General features: G+C 39.7%; 1 protein-coding gene and 1 long non-coding RNA gene across 2 annotated transcripts in view; one reads left to right on the top strand and one right to left on the bottom strand.

Annotated features, from left to right (window-relative positions):
* Window positions 1-593: 593 nt before the first annotated feature.
* LOC115655447 overlaps window positions 594-19248 on the bottom strand; it is a 21136-nt gene continuing 2481 nt past the window's right edge. Inside the window, exons 2-3 of the long non-coding RNA XR_004001391.1 lie at window positions 3284-3290; window positions 594-608 (exon numbers count right to left, since the gene is read on the bottom strand). This is a non-coding gene — a long non-coding RNA (uncharacterized LOC115655447). The remainder of the gene's footprint in view (window positions 609-3283; window positions 3291-19248) is intronic.
* On the top strand, window positions 1377-6538 carry LOC115655441 (pulmonary surfactant-associated protein A-like). The gene is made up of 4 exons (XM_030570890.1): window positions 1377-1589; window positions 3122-3241; window positions 4332-4409; window positions 6072-6538. The coding sequence occupies exons 1-4, from the start codon at window positions 1418-1420 to the stop codon at window positions 6446-6448; spliced, it is 747 nt and encodes a 248-aa protein (XP_030426750.1). The 5' UTR covers window positions 1377-1417; the 3' UTR covers window positions 6449-6538.

The following is a 19248-nucleotide window of genomic DNA, read 5'->3' as shown; positions in this document are numbered from 1 at the left end:
TTAGGCCATGCTGCATTTTCTATTATATTTTCAAATGCTTTTCTATATTTACCTTTATTGTTACTATTCTAGTCTACTCATATTAGTGATTTCATCAGATATGGAGTTGCTTGAAAAATGCTGGGGTTTTAAGAATGAGGAGAGAGAGAAAGAGCAAGAATTAGGGTATCGCTACACTGCAATTGGGACACAACATGTAGGTGTACCAGAGCTAGCTTTGAGCCAGCCAGCTCACTGAAAACAGCACTGTAACCACAGGGCCATGGGCAGTGGCATTGACTCGGTAAATGTCCGGGTTTATTTTGGTGGGTGGAAAGACAGGGAAAAAGCATTCAGTAGATTAATGCTTTGAATTTCGTTCCTCCATGTGGTTTGCTTCAGAACTAAAACAGAACTCAAAACACAATGCCACCTCTGAGTTTAGAAAACAATATATCACTAATCCCCAAACAAAACTTTTCATTTGAATAAACAGTTTACTGTTGTAGATTTAGAACTATTACCCTATAAATATTTCATTTAATAATTGGGCCACACCATTTGTAAGCCATACACTCAACTTCATCCTTTTCTCCTGTTTTGGGATTTTTTTTAACTTTTGAATACTTCTGAAATGTATTCAATACAGATTTACATTTTCTTCCCATTTTAGTGTGTCAAATCTTGAAAGCATTAACTTCTAACAGCTTGAAATGTGTACGTGGTGGGTGAGATTCATCAGGATACTCAGATGCACAGGCACTTTAGAGCTTGCGTGCATGTCTGCTTGTTTATTGAGTGTATCCTCTAGACTAATACATAGCCTTACTTCAACAGGCAGGTTTGCGTATACACACCGACTAATGTATTATCATAATATATGTATCTCATGCTATGTATTGTATTTTCCTAATAAAACAAGTTATTTTTATATATTTGAATTATACAAAAGTAGGATGAAAAATCAGAAAAAAATAAATCATACTTTTTGTAAAACCAAAAATATTTTGGTAAAAATCAGTTGAAAACTAAGGGACTTAGCCACACATAGAATGATAATCAATCCGGCTTGCAAGTTAATGTTTGGAATGATGCATTTTTCAAAACTGCCGTGTAATATATTGCATTTGATTTACACGCACCAAATTAAGAAAAAAAAGCATGATTTATGACCATTGCCAGCAAATGACTAATTGATCTTATCTCTCAGGATTGGGTCATTTTAGGGATGCTTCCATAACCTCAATTTTAAATGGAGAGGAGGTGGGGGACAAAACTTGAAAGATTTAATCCCAAATTGAAGACTTCATTCAAGGTCAAATTTGAATCTAACAATGACCACTTCTTCATTATTTCCAGTTAGCATAAATCAGCTCCTATTTTTCTCAGTGCAGAGTTGCATGGTAAATACAATTTGCTTTTGTAGCTGGCCTGAACAATGCTGTCACTCCAGTCACTTCACATATTTGCAGCAGCGGTTTTTTTTCTGGTGACGTGTCATGCTGAGGAGAAGTGTGCAGGAACTCCTGGAATCCCTGGCACCCCAGGAGCCAATGGACTGCCTGGAAGAGATGGAAGAGATGGTATGAAAGGAGACCCAGGCCCACCAGGTATGGTCAGTGGTTATCTCTCCTTTTAAATGGATGTATTGCTGTGTTGACTAATATGCTTAGTAAACTAGATGGTTTATCACCTGTTTCCTTGAGTCAGATGAAATAAAGAAATGGTGAGTTCTATTTAATCCACAGGGTGAAGTCAGTAAATACAGTGAATTTCTGCTGAGAGTGAAATTTGTTCTGTAGTTCCAACTTGTAGTGAACTTCTGCTGCTGCAACAACTCCCCATGGTGTGGAGTAGGAGGAACATTAATGTTGTGGAAATGAGAGGGAAACAAAAGCAGTTCTTTGGCAGAAGAGTGAGAAGCTGACGGAGAAAATGTGGCAATTTTATTAGAGCTGGTTAGGAATTTTCTGACAATTTTTTTTGTCATAAAATGTCAATTTGTCAAAACCATAATGGTTTGACAAATCTCACAATTCAAAAATGATCCAATTTTCATATTTTTTACAAGAAAAGTTTGGGTTTTGGCTCAAACTCAGTTTTTGTTTCAATTTTTTTAGTTGAGTTGTAGTGCAAAAAAGTGAGGGGCATAAAAAGGTCAAAACGAAAAGGTTTTGAAATTATAGAAATAAAACACTTCAGTTGACATGATCCAAACTTTTTTTTTTGACTTAGTTCTGATTTCTACTTTTTTGTCCTGATTTCGGACAAGAAAGAAAACTGATATCTCAAAGACTCCTGTGGAAACAATCTCCCACTCAGCTCCAACTGTTAATTTGTCTCCTTCCATGTGACAAGCTTCCCTTACAGGTTTGTGGCTCCTTCAACCATTTTTAAACCTGCTTCCCAGTGTAAAAGTTGAATGGGATGCTGGTCTATAGTCCACATTCATTTTTTTTTTGCAAGAAAATTAGATGAAAGTGGCGTTGAGCATAAACTACAACTGATTTCTTGGTCATAAGAGAGAAGGCAACAGTACAGGGTATTCTTAAAATAAGAGAGAATTAGGGCAGAAAATTGATGAAGCATTCACAAGCATAACTTTCCCCATCTCTTTTCTATTACCCTTTCAGTTGGGAACTACTTTTCATGCAGAAGGATACTTTCTATAATACTCAACAAAACTGGTTTTTAAAATGAATTCATGAAAATGTAATACCAGGAAGCAATTACAAGTCAGAGTATTAATTAGGTTCCTGATGCACTTCTCAGGTTGTTGAAGCCAACGGGTGGTATGCACCATCAGTCGATTAATGCACCACCTGCAGGTGCTGATTTTTGCTTTGTGCAAGGTTCCTTCCATGCAAAAAGGCAGGTCAGAAGTTTTCTCCGGCTCAGTCACCAAAGATGCTCCAAGATTGAAGTAGTTGGGCTCCTAACATGCATTTGGTTGCTCATTCCAGGGAGCCAGTGTTTTGCCTCTGTTATGAAGCCAACAGTCACCTGAGGCTTGTGCATTAATGAAGTTATTCAGAAGCACAATGCAGTTTATTGCTTTGCTGGCCAGCATCTGTTAAACCTATGTTTATTCTGAATTTCCTATATTTTGTACATTTTTCATTTGTGTGCTTCTCTTCTCCAGGTCCTCAGGGGCCACCAAGTGGCATGCCAGGTCTTCCTGGAAGAGATGGGGTTCCTGGGATGAAAGGACCCCAGGGTGAAAAAGGCAACAAGGGGGAGAGAGGGGAGCCTGGACTACAAGGTGAATAAGACAAATCTTTGTTTAGTCCAAAAAAAACTGGACACTTGTGCTGTGTATAAAGCTGTCCAGGGGAAAATAACTGAGTCTATTTAAGTGAAGTTCTGCTATTAGAAGAGACTGTAAAAATGGTGCCTTTGTTATTCAGCTGAACTGCTTCCTGTACCTATCAGATCTCCTGACTGTATTGACTCAAATACGTTTTACTACCTTTTACTCGTCTTACAAAAGCAGAGCCAGCACAGCTCCGAGACACTGAGAAGGAATCTATTCCTCCTTGTGCAGCAGCAACAGAATTCTGTATTGAGTTCCAATCAGGTTACAGTTATGCTACCCCGCTGATGGCAATGGGACTGTACAAGTGTCACTGATGGCATAATTTCACCTGCGGAAGTTTTATTACTGGTGATGATTTTGTATGAAAAAAACAACCAGCTTGATTCTCAGATCCCATTAAAAACTTGCATGCTGGGAGTTTTTTTGGTTTTGTTCTTAAAATATCTGTATCTATAAACTATGAATATGTCATATGTCATCTTGGAAAGAACCTACAATGACATTTTTGCAGTCACCATTCAGATAGAAGCATACTGAAAAACTATTAGTTTAACTGACCATAAAGGAAACAGAGAAGAAAATTTCAGTTCTGTTCAATATCACAGGAAGTCCACCCCCACAAAAGTTTTAGATTATGGCTGTCAAGTTGCAAATTTAAATCAGAGCAAGTTCTGATTGGTTCAGCCTACAGTTTCTAAAATATTAACACTTTCATGGATTTCACATACACAAAAGACTTCAGATTAGAAAAATTGATCTTATTTCACATGTAATGTGCTTTAAGTAACTACTCTCCAGTAGTTGAAACTGTCTGGAGTTTCAACAGGCATATACTTTATATATTATGTATAAGAACAATCAATATGTGATAGGGTTTCTTTGAAAATATATAAATTCAGGGAAGTAGAATTTTCCACCACAGAAAATGAAACTGACATACATCAAGGGCAAAACAATTTTGGAAAATTATTATTAATTGTATACGATGCATTTTTCATATCAGTGAAGTCGATTGTATAATTATTATTATCTCTAGGCCTGCCTGCTTCTGTCGATCCTGAAGTGCAAGAAAGCCTCCACGTTTTAACACATCGAATTAGCAGACTGGAAGGAGGTAATCTTTCTGCTTTTCCTCACAACTTGTGTAAAATGCAATGTACAAAATGAACCATGATAGCCCAACTTAAAGTAAGTTACATTTCAAAAATTGTATGCCATTCTAAAACTTTCCTCACCAAAATTTACTTCCAAACACCAATTTAAGTATACTGAGATGTTTGTTGCACATTGGAAGGACAGGAAAGCTGATCCAGCAGCCCAGCCTGAGATGTGGGAGACCAGGGTTCAGTACCTGCTCTGCCCCAAATATCTTATATGACTCTAGGCAAGTCACTCAGTACTATAACATGGGGATAATAGCACTGCCCTGCCTCACAAGGGTGTTGTAAAGATAATTTGTGAGGCACTCAGATATTACAGTAATGGAAGCCATGCAAGAAAGATTCAGTGTGTGTGTCTATGCAATATATAGTGCAATGCAAAAGGCTGTCCATAAGATGGGACATAGACGGGTGCTTAGAACTATACAATATACTGAGCATTCTGCATACTCCATGTATGAATGGAGTATCAGAACTTACATAGACTAGAATCAAAATGAACTAGGCACAGCATAGTGCAAAGAACTGTACTGTGCATGTCCAGCATGTAGGGCAGCACGTGGAGATACACATCAAGCAGGCTATTGCAGTTTCTCTTGCTTGTACATGTTGCTTTGTGGGAGTAGGTTTCCCTCACCATGACGAACTGATTAATGTGCCACTCTCACTTTAAGGAGTGGAATCTGCAAGTCTTAACAGAGCAGAAAAGTTACCCCCTTTTGTCTAATTCTCCATTGGTTTATTTATGAGAAGGGGCAAGAAACATGCAAGGTGAGGTGTGCGGCTCAGTACTTTTTGAAACAGATCATCTGGAGAGGCTACTCACAGGAACTGAGCTCCATCTGGAGAAGCACAAATCCCTAATAGGAGACTGCTTAGGGCCCGTTCCCTCAGCAAGAGGATCTACATAGGTTTCTTACAGTTGTTCTCCAAAGCAGATGAGACCTCTGCTGAGCTTACACAGGGCCTGATTCTCCCCGAGTAGCAAGGACCTTTAAGGAAACACCACTCACATTCATTCAAATTGCTTTAAAAAATCTTCTTAGAAAGGATTTTGTTGTGTGTTATAGTTGAACTCTTGGGAATCCATTGAAACTGAGGCAGTTGTATGATGTCAGTAGTGCTTATATTCTCAATACACTTTGGGGTAGTGTAGTCATTAGAGCTGTTGGGGAAAATTGGGGAGAAAAATCAAAGATTTTGTCAAAATTACTTTCCTTTTCCCTTGTTAAAATTTGATTGCACATAACAGAGCAGGTCTGAAACTGTATTTAGTATATGGGAGTGGAGCACGTTTAGGTTGTAGGAGGAGAGACAGATGTCCATAGGTGAAGAATTATACAGACTCACTGAAAAAACTAATGAGTTGGTACGATTGCGACAGAGGTAGCTCCTCCTTTTCTCCTCTTCACTCTTTTCCTCTGTCTCTTTTCAATTTTCTTTCCTTCCTCCCTTTATATTTTCCTCCTTCTTTCCCCTTTCTATTTGTAATGTTCTCTTCTTTTCCTTTCTTTCATTTCCTCATGGTTTTTCTCCCTTCCCAGGAGTATAGTAGGAACATAGACAGTATAAAATAAGATAAAAAACCAACCAGATCTTTTCACTTTCCTTTGCAGTCCTTACTTTGGAAGGAAAAATAACAGAAGTGGGGGAAAAAATTCTCGCTACCAATGGGAAAGAAGTCAATTTTGAAACCACATTAAAAGCATGTGAACATGCTGGTGGCTCCATCTCCACCCCCAAGAATCAGGAGGAAAACGATGCTATTTTGGATATTGTGAAACAGTTTAACAGATACGCTTATCTGGGCATAAGGGAGAGTGATGTTCCAGGTGAATTCCGGTATCTGGATGGGAAACCTCTGAATTATACCAACTGGCGTGCTCATGAGCCAAATGGCAAAGGAGGGGAAAACTGTGTGGAGATGTACACCGATGGAGGCTGGAATGATAAAAAATGCAACCAGTACCGCCTCACTATCTGTGAATTTTAAAGCATTTCCTTTCAGTTATTTCATAGTGCAGAGTCCATGCAATATTCTGTGTCTCAAACATAAACAGGAGTCTGTTCTCTCAGCAATATAGCTAACGTCTTCTGTGATTATTTTATCTGAGAGAAACAAAATCATGATGTAATATTTTCCTTCCTCATGCTTACTAAGGAAACAGTAACTACTGAAGGTGATCAATTTGTAACTAGAACTATACCTAATTTGAGAGAGGGTTAATTATAGTAACCAAACTCTGCCTTGTCTCACTGTGGCTGATTAAGCTCCAGATAAGGACTTCAGGGTTTGGCTTAGTGTGTTTGAGGAGTCCCATGCTAAGATAACTTTGTACATTCCATTGTAGTTACATGCCTAGATAATGCAGCATATACTATGCAACAACATTAGAGGAACAGGTTTCAATCCTGGAAGGAAATGCACACAGGCATACTTCAGTGGAGAAATACATGGTGGATCCACCTATATGCATCTCTTTGCAAGACTGAGGCCATACTGTGTAATATGAAACCCTGCAATAAAATTCAACTCAGTTATTATAAGGGGAGACCACAACGAAAACCCTGGAAATCATAGATCATTTAGCTATACTGCAAGCTGTTCATTTTGTATTTGTGTGTCAAATACCATGTTCCCCTATAGCACTATAGAAATAGTCATTTACAGTATTTTAGTTCTATCAAGACTCTTCTATATCATACTAACCACTGGACAAACAATATCATTCCGATGTGTAAACTGAATAGATTTTACACACCCACACAAACCACGTGCACATCTGACCACCATCATCAGACAAGCAAAGGCAAGGTTTGAGAAGAGGGGGGTAAGAAAAAAGCAGTAAGAGTAAGAAATTTCTCAAATGCTTCCCCATCCTGTGGAGCCAGAGTGGAGCAGCTGTTACCTGAGGTTCTTTCAACCCAAAGCTCCTGGTAACTTTTACTCTGTGCGAGGTGGTGTCAGGAAATAAATCAGGGGAGACATAGCTGTCCAAATGATAGATGACTGGCACAAACAGGACAACACAAGAGTGCTTTCACTTAAAGCTAAACTTTACTTAGTCTCAAGCACTTACACATCTGCAACAGGTTAGTAAAACACCCCAACAATTACTGAAGCTAAGTGTGGCTCTCGAGTGGCATAGCAGCAGGCTTCCGGTGGCCAAATCTTCCATCAGCTAGTGAGGACCGCAAGATGTATCCAGAGGGAGAGTCCAGAAGAGTCCCACTCCCTCAGAATTTCCCCCCTTATTTATATATTAGTTACACAATGACATGTCCCTTAAAGAAAACTTGTTAAGCAAGCAGTTTCAATGGTAAAGCAAGAGGTTTCCTTCTGATCATTGATTAACCAGGTGCGGGTTTTTCCGGAGAGTTCGCAGCCTTGAGCGTTAACAAACATTCCTGAGGGCACATCCTGCTCTTCTAAAATGCATGTATCAGCAATTTCAAAACAATTCTTATCAGGAAGGATGTAGGGTCAAGCTGCCTTTTCTGTGGCACCCAAAACCCCCTCCCCTCCTGTCTTAGTCAAGCTGAGGCTGCTGCATGTCCATTTTACGGCCTACTGACTTGGCTGCTTTTAGCAGTGAGCAATAGTGGTTTCAGGCACTTTACTGGTTTGCCAAAAATCTCCCTGTACACAGCTTCCCAGGAGTGTCCTCAAACCATTCTCTCACCAATTCAGGGAGAAAAGGAGGTACAACAAGATATACAAAGTAATAGACACTGATCCTAGCTTCTTATTTTCCCAAGATCATGCTAGATGTTGCTACACAGGGAGCCTGCATAGTGTTGGACTCTACACCATGTCGGGAAGTGATCTTTTTCATATCCCACACTGTAGGGACTCCTCTGTATGGCCAATTCATACGCTGTGTTTCAGCAAAACTTTTGCGTTCCAATATTAGGGAATGGAGTAGTTTTTGTCAGTAAAGAAGGGGTCCCTTGTACAGGCCAATACACAGCAAAGGTCTCCAGCCAGTCTAAGAATGTGCAACATGACTGCTACTTCAAAACTGGCATAGAATAACAACTCTTGATATGTCCATTATGTGAACTTCAAAATGTTGAATCTTCACTTGCAAAATAACCTCTATTGTTGAACAGTTGTTTTGGCTAAAAATGTGCTGTCAAGTTTCCTTCCCCACTCTGAACTCTAGGATACAGATATGGGGACCCGCATGAAAGCCCCCTAAGCTTATTTGTACCAGCTTAAGTTAAAACCTGATACTCTGCCACCATGAAGTGATTTAAGAAGTAGAAAGTGGGGGAGTTCCTCGTCCCCCAAATTATCCCCCCAAGCCCTTACACCCCCTTTCCTCAGAAGGCTTGAGAATAATATCCTAACCAATTGTTACAAAGTGATCAAAGACTCAAACTCCTCAATCTTTGGACAATGGGAAAATCAGTCAGGTTCTTAAAAGAAGGCTTTTATTAAAAAGAAAAGGTAAAAATCATCTCTGTAAAATCAGAATGGAGAATAACTTCACAGGGCAATCAGATTCAAAGAGCCCAGAGGAACCCCCTCTAGCCTTAGTTTCAGAGTTACAGTAAAACAAGGATAAACGTCCCTTTAGCAAAGGAACATTCACAAATGAAAAACAAAGATAAACTAATATGCCTTTCCTGGCTATTACTTACAAGTTTGAAATATGAGAGACTTGTTCAGAAAGATTTGGAGAGCATGGATTGATGTCCGGTCCCTCTTAGTCCCAAGAGTGAACAAAACAAAGAGCACAAACAAAAGCCTTCCCCTCATTGCCCTCCACAAGATTTGAAAGTATCTTGTCCCCTTATTGGTCCTTTGGGTCAGGTGTTAGCCAGGATACCTGAGCTTCTTAACCCTTTACAGGTAAAAGGATTTTGGTATCTCTGGCCAGGAGGGATTTTATAGTATTGTACACAGAAGGGTTGTTAACCTTCCCGTTATAGTTATGATATATGCCAATTAGAATGGCATAGATTCTATGAAGAAGGAAGATTTACTCTTCTGCAAACAAAATTCTCTTGGCTTTATCTATCTTTGATTATTACAGCATAGCCACTTAGTTGATTTTACCATTTGGTACACAGCTGGAAGGACTTTCCTTTCTTATATGACAATTGCTGGATAACACCTGTCCTTCTGATAAATAGGTTTAAGAGGGGTTATACTTCCAAAATCAGACACGGACCTGGAAAAAGCAGGAAATCTGCCCCTTTTGTAGGATTTCAACATAGTACCAAAACCAAAGTCTGATGCTGAGGCTGCTGTGGGTGACTTAACATAGGGTTCAGCCTGAGTACCTGCATCTCCCCAGTGACCTTTTTTCTTTGCTGTGGATGCATGGGATACCATGAAAGAAGTGATGTTTTGTGGTGCTTTTTAATGATGCAGCTACTGGTGTGCAAAGTAATCTGCCTGTTCAGGTGCTGAAAAACACCTAGGGAGACAGTGTGGTTCACTAGGCTGAACTGGGACTTGAGAACTTGGGAGAAATCTTGGTGCCACTGAAGTCATGGTTCTGTTTCTTGTTCTGCCACTGACAAGCTGTGTGACTTTGGGTGAGTTGTTTCCCTTCACTGGGTCTGTTTCCCCTCCCATTCTTTGCTTTTCCTGTCTGTTTGGAATGAAAGCTATTGGGCACAAAGGTTGTCTCTTAATATGTGTATGCGTCTCGGTACTAATGTAATGCAAAAATAGTAATAAGAAAAAAATGAAGGACACTCTAGATCTCAGAGACCCAACTGTCTATATCTGAGATGGACAAGGTTTATTGTACTGTTCCTTTTTGAACCTCCCCAAATGTGCCGTTTCTTGACTCCTAGAATGCACTGAAACGAATTTGGATAAACACTTGAAGTTCAGAGGCCTTTTCTAATCTTTTTCAGGTTCAACCATCATTAATACGATTATTACCTTCTCCTGGTCACTACTGGAGTGGTTGTTATGTGAACTGATGTATTAAAGTTTATAATTTGATATTTGCCCTGTAATTTTTGAGACAAAAGCACATAAAATTTCGTATTGGTACTCAGCTGTGTAAAGTTTAATTAAATGTTCCAAGAAGCATCAGCAAGCAGTGATTAAATATTTATTCAAAAGAGATTTTTTTCAGAGAAAGATTTGATAATCAGGAAGTTAAGTGTATTTGACTTCTAGTTGGGAACCTGTCTAGCTTTTGTTATCTTTAATGACAGACCTCTATTATGAACCAATAGTTATAATAGGCTTAATTCCAGACTGATCTTTGAATTTGCCTATTTATAGCAAGCTCACTTTCTAAAACTTTCATACACTATGATAATAATAACCAAATAGGTAATATCTAGTCTGTTGTTCAGGGTATCATGACAGGGTTATCCCCAATAATGGTGTTTCCCAAACTTGGGACACTACTTGTGTAGGGAAAGCCCTTAGTGGGCCAGGCCGGTTTATCTACCTGCTGTGTCTGCAGGTCTGGCCAATCGTAGCTTCCACTGCCTGCAGTTTGCTGCTCCAGGCCAATGGGAGCTACTGGAAGTGGCACGAGCCGAAGGACGTACTAGCCACTGCTTCCAGCAGCTCCCATTGGCCTGGAGCAGCGAACCACGGCCAGTGGTTCTCCAGTGATCTCCAATTGGAATTCCAATCCAATTTGAAATATCTAAACCAATGGTACCTTCACCACTTCCCTTGGAGACCATACACATTCAAATAGAGTCAAGATTAAGAAATGTTTCCTGCTATTTAGCCCAAATTTTCCCCTGTGCCAGACTTCATCCCATTACTCCCAGTTGGACCGGCTCTAAACAACTCCTTTTCCTCCTTAGTGTAAACACCCCATCATTGATGTGATTGAGGGCCTTGGGCAGGCAATCCCCAAAAACTGGTTTATTCTTTAATTAGATTCACCCAACCAGTAACAAAACAGCTTCTGCAGTACCACATTGTTTAACCAGAAACCAAACTTTATCCCCCGGCTCTGTTCAATATCTTCATCGACAACTTAGATATTGGCATAGAAAGTACGCTTATTAAGTTTGCAGATGATACCAAACTGGTAGGGATTGCAACTGCTTTGGAGAATAGGGTCAAAATTCAAAATGATCTGGACAAATTGGGGAAATGGTCTGAGGTAAACAGGATGAAGTTTAATAAAGACAAATGCAAAGTGCTCCATTTAGGAAAGAACAATCAGTTTCACATATACAGAATGGGAAGAGACTGTCTAGGAAGGAGTATGGCAGAAAGGGATCTAGGGGTTATAGTGGACCACAAGCTAAATATGAGTCAACAGTGTGATGCTGTTGCAAAAAAAGCAAATGTGATTCTGGGATGCATTAACAGGTGTGTTGTGAGCAAGACATGAGAAGTCATTCTTCCGCTCTACTCTGCACTGGTCATGCCTCAGCTGGAGTATTGTGACCAGTTCTGGGCACCACATTTCAAGAAAGATGTGGAGAAATTGGAGAGGGTCCAGAGAAGAGCAACAAGAAAAGGTCTAGAGAACATGACCTATGAAGGAAGGCTGACAGAACTGGGTTTGTTTAGTATGGAAAAGAGAAGACTGAGAGGGGACATGATAGCAGTTTTCAGGTATCTGAAAGGATGTCATAAGGAGGTGGGAACAAACTTGTTCATCTTAGCCTCTAAAAATAGAACAAGAAACAATGGGCTTAAACTGCAGCAAGGGAGGTTTAGGTTGGACATTAGGAAAAAAGTTCCTGTCAGAGTGGTTAAACACTGGAATAAATTGCCTAGGGAGGTTGTGGAACCTCCATCTCTGGAGATATTTAAGAGTAGGTTAGATAAATGTCTATCAGGGATGGTCTAGACAGTATTTGGTCCTGCCATAAGGGCAAGGGACTGGACTTGATGACCTCTCGAGGTCCCTTCCAGTCCTAGAGTCTATGAATCTATGAATATGAATCTATAGGAATTCCAGCCCTTAGCTCCCATGTGGGCATCCCAGTCTAATATATTGAGAGGTTATTGAAAACCCATTTCACCATATGTGAGGTTCTTTCTAAGCCCAAAGGATCAGACCCATATCCCCAGGTCAATATATAACACAGATCTTAACCAAATGTCATGCTGTCAGCCAATCCTTAGTAACTAACTAAAGATTTAATAATAAAAGAAAAGAAGAGAATGATAAATGGTTAATAGATCATATACATGCAAATGATTATGAAGTCCTTGTATCATGTCTGTAACACTGATTTTATAGACTGCTGGCTTGCAAAGTCTGTCTGATCACTTCCAAAAGATTGAAAGGACCTCAAGCCATAGTTCGAGATGCTCCTTTTAGTTATAAATCCACAGTCCATAGCAGGAGAGTGGCAACATGGAGCTGTTTCAGGTGTCTTCTTATATCCTCTGCCATATACATGGAATATTACCGTCCCAAACAAAGCAGACAGCACCTTTATGCAGAAAGTTACTGACCCAAGATGGAGTCCAGGTTCACCTGAGCATATCACATGCCCTTACATGCTTTGCTGAATCATGTAGGGTGGCCATTGGCCTCTTGCTGTCTGAGGCCAGGAAGAGCTCTGTGGACAGAATGAGAGTTTGTCAGGGGCCCATTGTGAGAGTGGATTGACTGGGTGACTAGGCAATAAAACGGCAGATGAAATTTAATGTTGATAAATGCAAAGTAATGCACATTGGAAACCATAATCCCAACTATACATATAAAATTATGGGGTCCAAATTAGCTGTTACCACTCAAGAAAGAGATCTTGGAATCATTGTGGATAGTTCTCTGAAAACATCCACTCAATGTGCAGTGGCAGTCAAGAAAGTGAACAGAATGCTGGGAATAATTAAGGGGATAGAAATTAGGATGGAAAATATCATGTTGCCTCTATATAAATCCATGGTACACCCACATCTTGAATACTGCATGCAGATGTGGTCTCCCCATCTCAAAAAAAGATATATTAGAAAAGGTTCAGAACAGGGAAATCTCTCTGTATGAGGAGAGATTAATAAAACTGGGACTTTTCAGCTTGGAAAGAGACTGCTAAGGGGAGATATGATTGAGGGCTATAAAATCATGACTGGTGTAGAGAAAGTAGATAAGGAAGTGTTATTTACTACTTCTCATAACACAAGAACTAGGAGTCACCAAATGAAATTAATAGGCAGCAGGTTTAAAACAAATAAAAGGAAGTATTTCTTCAGACAATGCACAGTCAACCTGTGGAACTCCTAGCCAGAGGATGTTGTGACGGCCAAGACCATAACAGGGTTCAAAAAAGAACTAGATAAATTCATGGAGGAGAAGTCCAATCAATGGCTTTTAGCAAGGATGGGCAGGCATGGCGTCCCTAACATCTGTTTGCCAGAAACTGGGAATGAGCGACAGGGGATGGTTCACTTGATGATTACCTGTTCTGTTCATTTCCTCTAGGGCACTGGCCACTGTCGGTAGACAGGATACTGGGCTAGATGGACCTTTGGTCTGACCCAGTAGGGTCATTCTTATGTTCTTATGGAGTGTCCCTGACAGATGCGTCTGTGCTTATCCTAAATAGGCCTGGATAGGAACAGTGGAAGAATAAGGCAGGATTTGGGCAGGGAGTACATAGGAAGAGAGGGGGACAAACAGGCTTGTGGGAGGGATGGGGCAGATGGGTTGTCAAGGTCTTTTCCCCTCTCTGAAACTTAGCGTCCAAAAAGTGGGCACCTGCATGATCACTTTTAAGCTTAATTACTGGCTTAAATGTACTACGCTGTCACCAGCCAAAATATAGTGTTTGGCACACTTCTTGTTCCCCCAAAACCTTCCCTGGGAAACCAAAGACCCAAACCCCTTGGGTCTTAAAACAAGGAGAAATAAACCATTCCCCCTCCTTTCCCCTCCCCCAGACTTTCCCCTCCCTGGGTTGCCTTGGGAAACTATACAGATCCAAACTCCTTGGAGCTAAAACAAAGAGGAATTAACCATTCCCTTCCTTCCTCCTCCCCACCCCCACTAATCCCTGGTGAGTTTAAACGCAATCCCTTGGATTCCAAAACAAGGAAAAATCAATCAGGTTCTTAAAAAGAAAGCTTTTAATTAAAGAAAGAAAAAAGTAAAAATTATCTCTGTAAAATCAGGATGGTAAATGCTTACAGGGTATTCAGATTCATATAGACTAGAAAGACTTCCCCCAGCCTGAGATTCAAAGTTACAGCAAACAGAGGTAAAAATCCTTCCAGCAAAATACACATTTACAAGTTAAGAAAACAAACATAAGACTAATCTGCCTTTCCTGGCTAGTTCTTACTATTGTGAAACATGACAGATTGATTCAGAAAGATTGGAGAAAACTTGGGTGTACGTCTGGTCCGTCTTAGCCCCAAGAGCGAACAACGAACAAAAAAACAGCACAAAAAAAGACTTCCCTCCACCAAGATTTGAAAGTATCTTGTCCCCCCCATTGGTCCTCTGGTCAGGTGTCAGCCAGGTTCACTGAGCTTCTTAACCCTTTACAGGTAAAAGAGACATAACCTTTAACCATCTGTTTATGACAGGGTCTATTAACACTAGAGGATTCTCCCCTTCAGAACTTGGAATGAAACCCAAGAGTCCTGACTTGCTATTTCTAGCCCCACCTCAAGGCCGGCCCACAACATTTTGGCACCCGAGGTGGGGAGCTCAAATGATGCCCCCATGCCCCTAGCTTGGGCCAAAACTTTGAAAGGTCTCAATTCTGCCTTCTTCCTGTCCTACTACTCTCATGGTACTGCTCTACTACCTACCCCAATAAAGGAGAACTAACAATTTAAAATACCTTGTCCAAAAATTTTAAGTAACACTTAACTTTCAAATGCCTGAACAGCAAATGTAACTTTTTTTGTGTGCATAGTAAACACTGGCATTTTTATCTGTTTGAATAATCAAAGTGGTGCTTTCCATGCCTTCTTGGTTGCAAAGATTTGAACTGCTTCCTGAAGATCCACAATCTGGGCCATCTTATGCTCTATTGAGATAGTTGCAAGGCCAACCAGCCTCTGGTGTATCATTGTGGAGCGTAGATGTGTTTTCATTAACTTCAGCTTGGAGAAGCTGCACTCTCCACTGGCAACTGTTACAGGAAGTATTAGAAGTATGCGTAGAGCAACAAAAGCATTTGGAAAGAGAGTAGTCATCTTATTTGTGCACATATGTTCCAGAACAGCCTTTGGAGTAGATCCTGCTGAAATTTATTTTGAAAGGGCTTTCAGTTCATCGCCTAAATCACTCGAATCAATATCATGCATGTCATCATGTGTGAACACTGTCTCTAGTGCCCTGCATTGCTGGTGTAGGTCTACTTTAGGTATAGTGAGGAGTTTTGGGATATCATACAACATCCCAAATATACTTCTGTGTTCCTTGAGCTGCATGAAACATTCTTTAACTGACTGTATTGCACAATCTAGAACCTGGTTAAAGAATTCAACTTTGAATTGTTGTTTCGAGTCTCTTATGGGATTATCCCATGCCTCATAATCAAAATGTCTTCTTCTTCGGTGATTCTTGTATTCTTGAATGGGTGGAAAAATAGCTTCAGTGTGAAGTTCCTCTGCCAACTTCTATGCACTCTTCAGAACGTTTTGAAATCCCTCATCTGACTGGTAAGACTGTAGGTGTGACTTTGCTTTGTCCAGTTGTTCCATTGCTCCAGATATATCAAGGTCAGCACCTTGGAGTCTTTTGCTTACAACATTTATTTCCAACAGTATGTCATGCCACAACACTAAGCCACACAGAAATTTGAAGTTATGTATGTTTCTGGTGATTCCATTTCCCTCTGCCACTGTTCTCCCACCAACGGTTCCTGTCATAGGATTATCCTCCATAATGGCAACTATGGCATCATCTATCTTCCCAATTTGGTGTTTGATAGGCTTTATCGCCTCCACTCAACTTTTCCATCGAGTGGCACTCAGTGGTTTCAGTGTCAGAGAGGATGTTCCCAGATGTTGCTTCAAAATTTGCCATTGATGAGCTGATGCAGAGAAAGATACATAGCTTCTTTCAATTACATTAAAAAATTCAGCAGCCTCACTAGAAGTCGACACTGCATCATTGACCACCAAGTTCCATGAATGAGAACTGCATGGGACAAAAAAAGCTTGAGAGTTTTACTCTCAAATCCGTGTCTGCAAGCCTCTGTTCCTTCCTCTCATATTGGCACCATTATCATAGCCATGACCTCTCATGTCAGCTATCACAATTCCCGTATCTTCCAGCTTTTTAAGAATCACATTTTTCATACCAGCTCCTGTAGTATCATAAATGTCAATAAATTCTAGAAAAATGCTCTCTGACAGTCACCATTTCGACATATTCACTAGGTTCTCTTGTTGTTACAAAACACACCATTCAAGTCATTTGTTCTGTTGTGAACTGGACCACGATCAGTGACTCATTTAATATAAATCACTAAATAGCCACTAGAAGGGAACAACTTTTACCAGGGACATACAAATGTAAGGTAATATAAAGAGGTCTTCCATTTCCAGTATGTTTCCACCACTTGTAAGGCCTCTGTGCACTGCCAGAGCTGTGTAAAAGGAATTTAATCTCAATATGAATCTGGCTTCCTGTTTCGTGGGTGATATTTCCCCCCTCATATTATCATGTTGAACTATACTTCTTAGTGGGATATGGAATTCCCCTTACAATATTATGTGGTGCATCTACTTATAGCTTAGTGCATCAATTTAATTTCCTATCTGGGAGTTACTCTGAATAGGGCACAGGTGAAGATGGTGTATCCTGTTTTGTATGCTTTGTCTCTATTATGTTAGATTGTGCTTACTCATGAGCTGTCAGCTCCAGTCACTCATGGGCATATAACACTTTTACACTATGATATATGAGAAAATAATATGTATATAATAAAAGTCATCTGTGTTCTCGCTTATTTTTCTTCTGTGACATTTAAAATCACAATGAAGATGTAATTATTTAATATTTAGAATAAACAGAAGATCTATGGAAACGTTATATCCTGCAAACAACTCATGACAGACATCTCTGCAATCATCTATTCTTATGCTCCAAGACTGTTTTACCCAATTAAAATGTAATATCTTAGCTCAACAAAATAGGAAAGCATCAGTGCATGTTGACTTTTCAAATGTTCTTGCATAAGGCTTTAAACATAAAGAAAATCAAAGCAAAAAATCATTCCAGGTAACTTATCAAATGTCTGTGTTGCTGGCCAAATGTATAGCCAATTACACACACGATACATTTCCAATAGACACAAAAATGTATCTCCAATTACGTGCCCTATAAATTGGCCCTTTATCGTGCTCCTTTTTGCATTTCACATTGGAGCTGAGAGGTAAGTTGAACTTTTTTATAAATTACAAAAAAATAAATCTAGTTCAAATATAACAAAGTCTCAGTTTAAACTTCCCATTTTAGGTGCTTTTTCAGAGTTTCTTTACATTTCCAGTCTGTTTTTACTGAGGAAATCACCACTGATACAAAAGTGTTTATAAGATGCTATATGACAAGTCTGAATGGTTGCTTTTCCCTTTTAAAATATAAATAATTAAGACTAAGACAGTGTACCCAGAGTAATCTTGATTGTTTTTTTCTCACTGTAGTGGACATGCCTACCTATTGCTGAATAAGTAATACACTCGTTACACTTGTCACACAAGAAAAAATGAGATAAGTTAATCAACAGCTTTATAAAAAAAAATTGCTGTCTAGACAGATGAGTATATTTTGTAAAGCTTTATAGCTACATTAATCATCTTAGTATTACAGGGGGGGAAAGACTAAGCTAAAAACATTTCAGTTCCAAACAGAAAATGTTATTTTGAAATAAAGAATTCATACTTCTCAATCATTTTTAATTTTGAAAATAACCACTCAGCACTGGGTAGTAAATACTCTCTGTTTTACAGCTGGCCTCCAACAATGTCGCCCCAATTATTACATGTAGTCACAGCAATAGCCTTTTTGCTAGTGACCAGCCATGCTGGGGACCACGATGAAGGAATATAGAGAATCCCTGGCAAACCTGGACTGAACAAAGTGCCTGCAAGAGAAGGAAAGCTGGTTTAAAAGCAGAACCAGGACTGCAAGGTAATTACAGTGGCTACTGGCCCCAGATATATAGATATTCTGCTGTGTTTCATTATTTCTATCTGATAAACCGAATTCTACTTTGTTGCACTTTCTGTCCCATTTTGAAAGAGACAGAAATTTAAAGCCCAAGTCTCATTGAAAGTTAGTGCTGCTTGGTTACTTAGGTGTTTTTCAGAATGTTACTCCACCCCCTTAGCTATAAAACCACCACTAATGTAATTATGAAGGAGTCAAAATGTGTCTACAGGGATGCTGAGGGCGAAGGAGTTGTTCCAAACATGTTGAGCTCATTTTCAGTTTTTAAAAGTCCCTTTTTTGTCATTTACACATAATCTCTGCATATTGTACAGAAGAATGAAAATCTGGAATTATTTTCCATGTGATGTGAATACTACAATTCCAGCTTGTAGTGAACTCCTATTTACAGAGCCAAATCCTATTTGTCTTTATGTCAGTGGGACTTCTTGGGCAAATGAAGTTGCTCTGGAATATCATGATTTCACTATAAAAGTAACTAAATGTTAAAGACTCTAGATGCCTTTCCAGCCTGGTCAGTAGCGCTGGAAGTGAGAACCAATCACATGGGGCCTTGGTGTTCAACTTTGCATCTAATCCAGGAACTCTTGAAGTGAACACCAACCCGTGTGTGTGTGTGTGTGGCCTCTCTAGCTGATCATTCTGGGGAGTTGGAACATATAAGTGATACTGCCTTTCTTAGAACTTCCCCAGGCTCCCT

Source organism: Gopherus evgoodei, chromosome 7 (assembly GCF_007399415.2).
Source record: "Gopherus evgoodei ecotype Sinaloan lineage chromosome 7, rGopEvg1_v1.p, whole genome shotgun sequence".
NCBI classification, from domain to species: Eukaryota; Metazoa; Chordata; order Testudines; family Testudinidae; genus Gopherus; species Gopherus evgoodei.
This window is presented reverse-complemented; position numbering and strand designations above follow the sequence as displayed.

What these genes read in the sequence shown, in the direction of transcription:
- LOC115655441 (XM_030570890.1), top strand. Translation starts at nt 1,418, where the DNA reads ATGCTGTCACTCCAGTCACTTCACATATTTGCAGCAGCGGTTTTTTTT. An exon ending in AGGAGACCCAGGCCCACCAG is followed by an intron (nt 1,590 to 3,121) that starts GTATGGTCAGTG and finishes TCTCTTCTCCAG; the next exon opens with GTCCTCAGGGGCCACCAAGT. An exon ending in AATTAGCAGACTGGAAGGAG is followed by an intron (nt 4,410 to 6,071) that starts GTAATCTTTCTG and finishes TTTCCTTTGCAG; the next exon opens with TCCTTACTTTGGAAGGAAAA.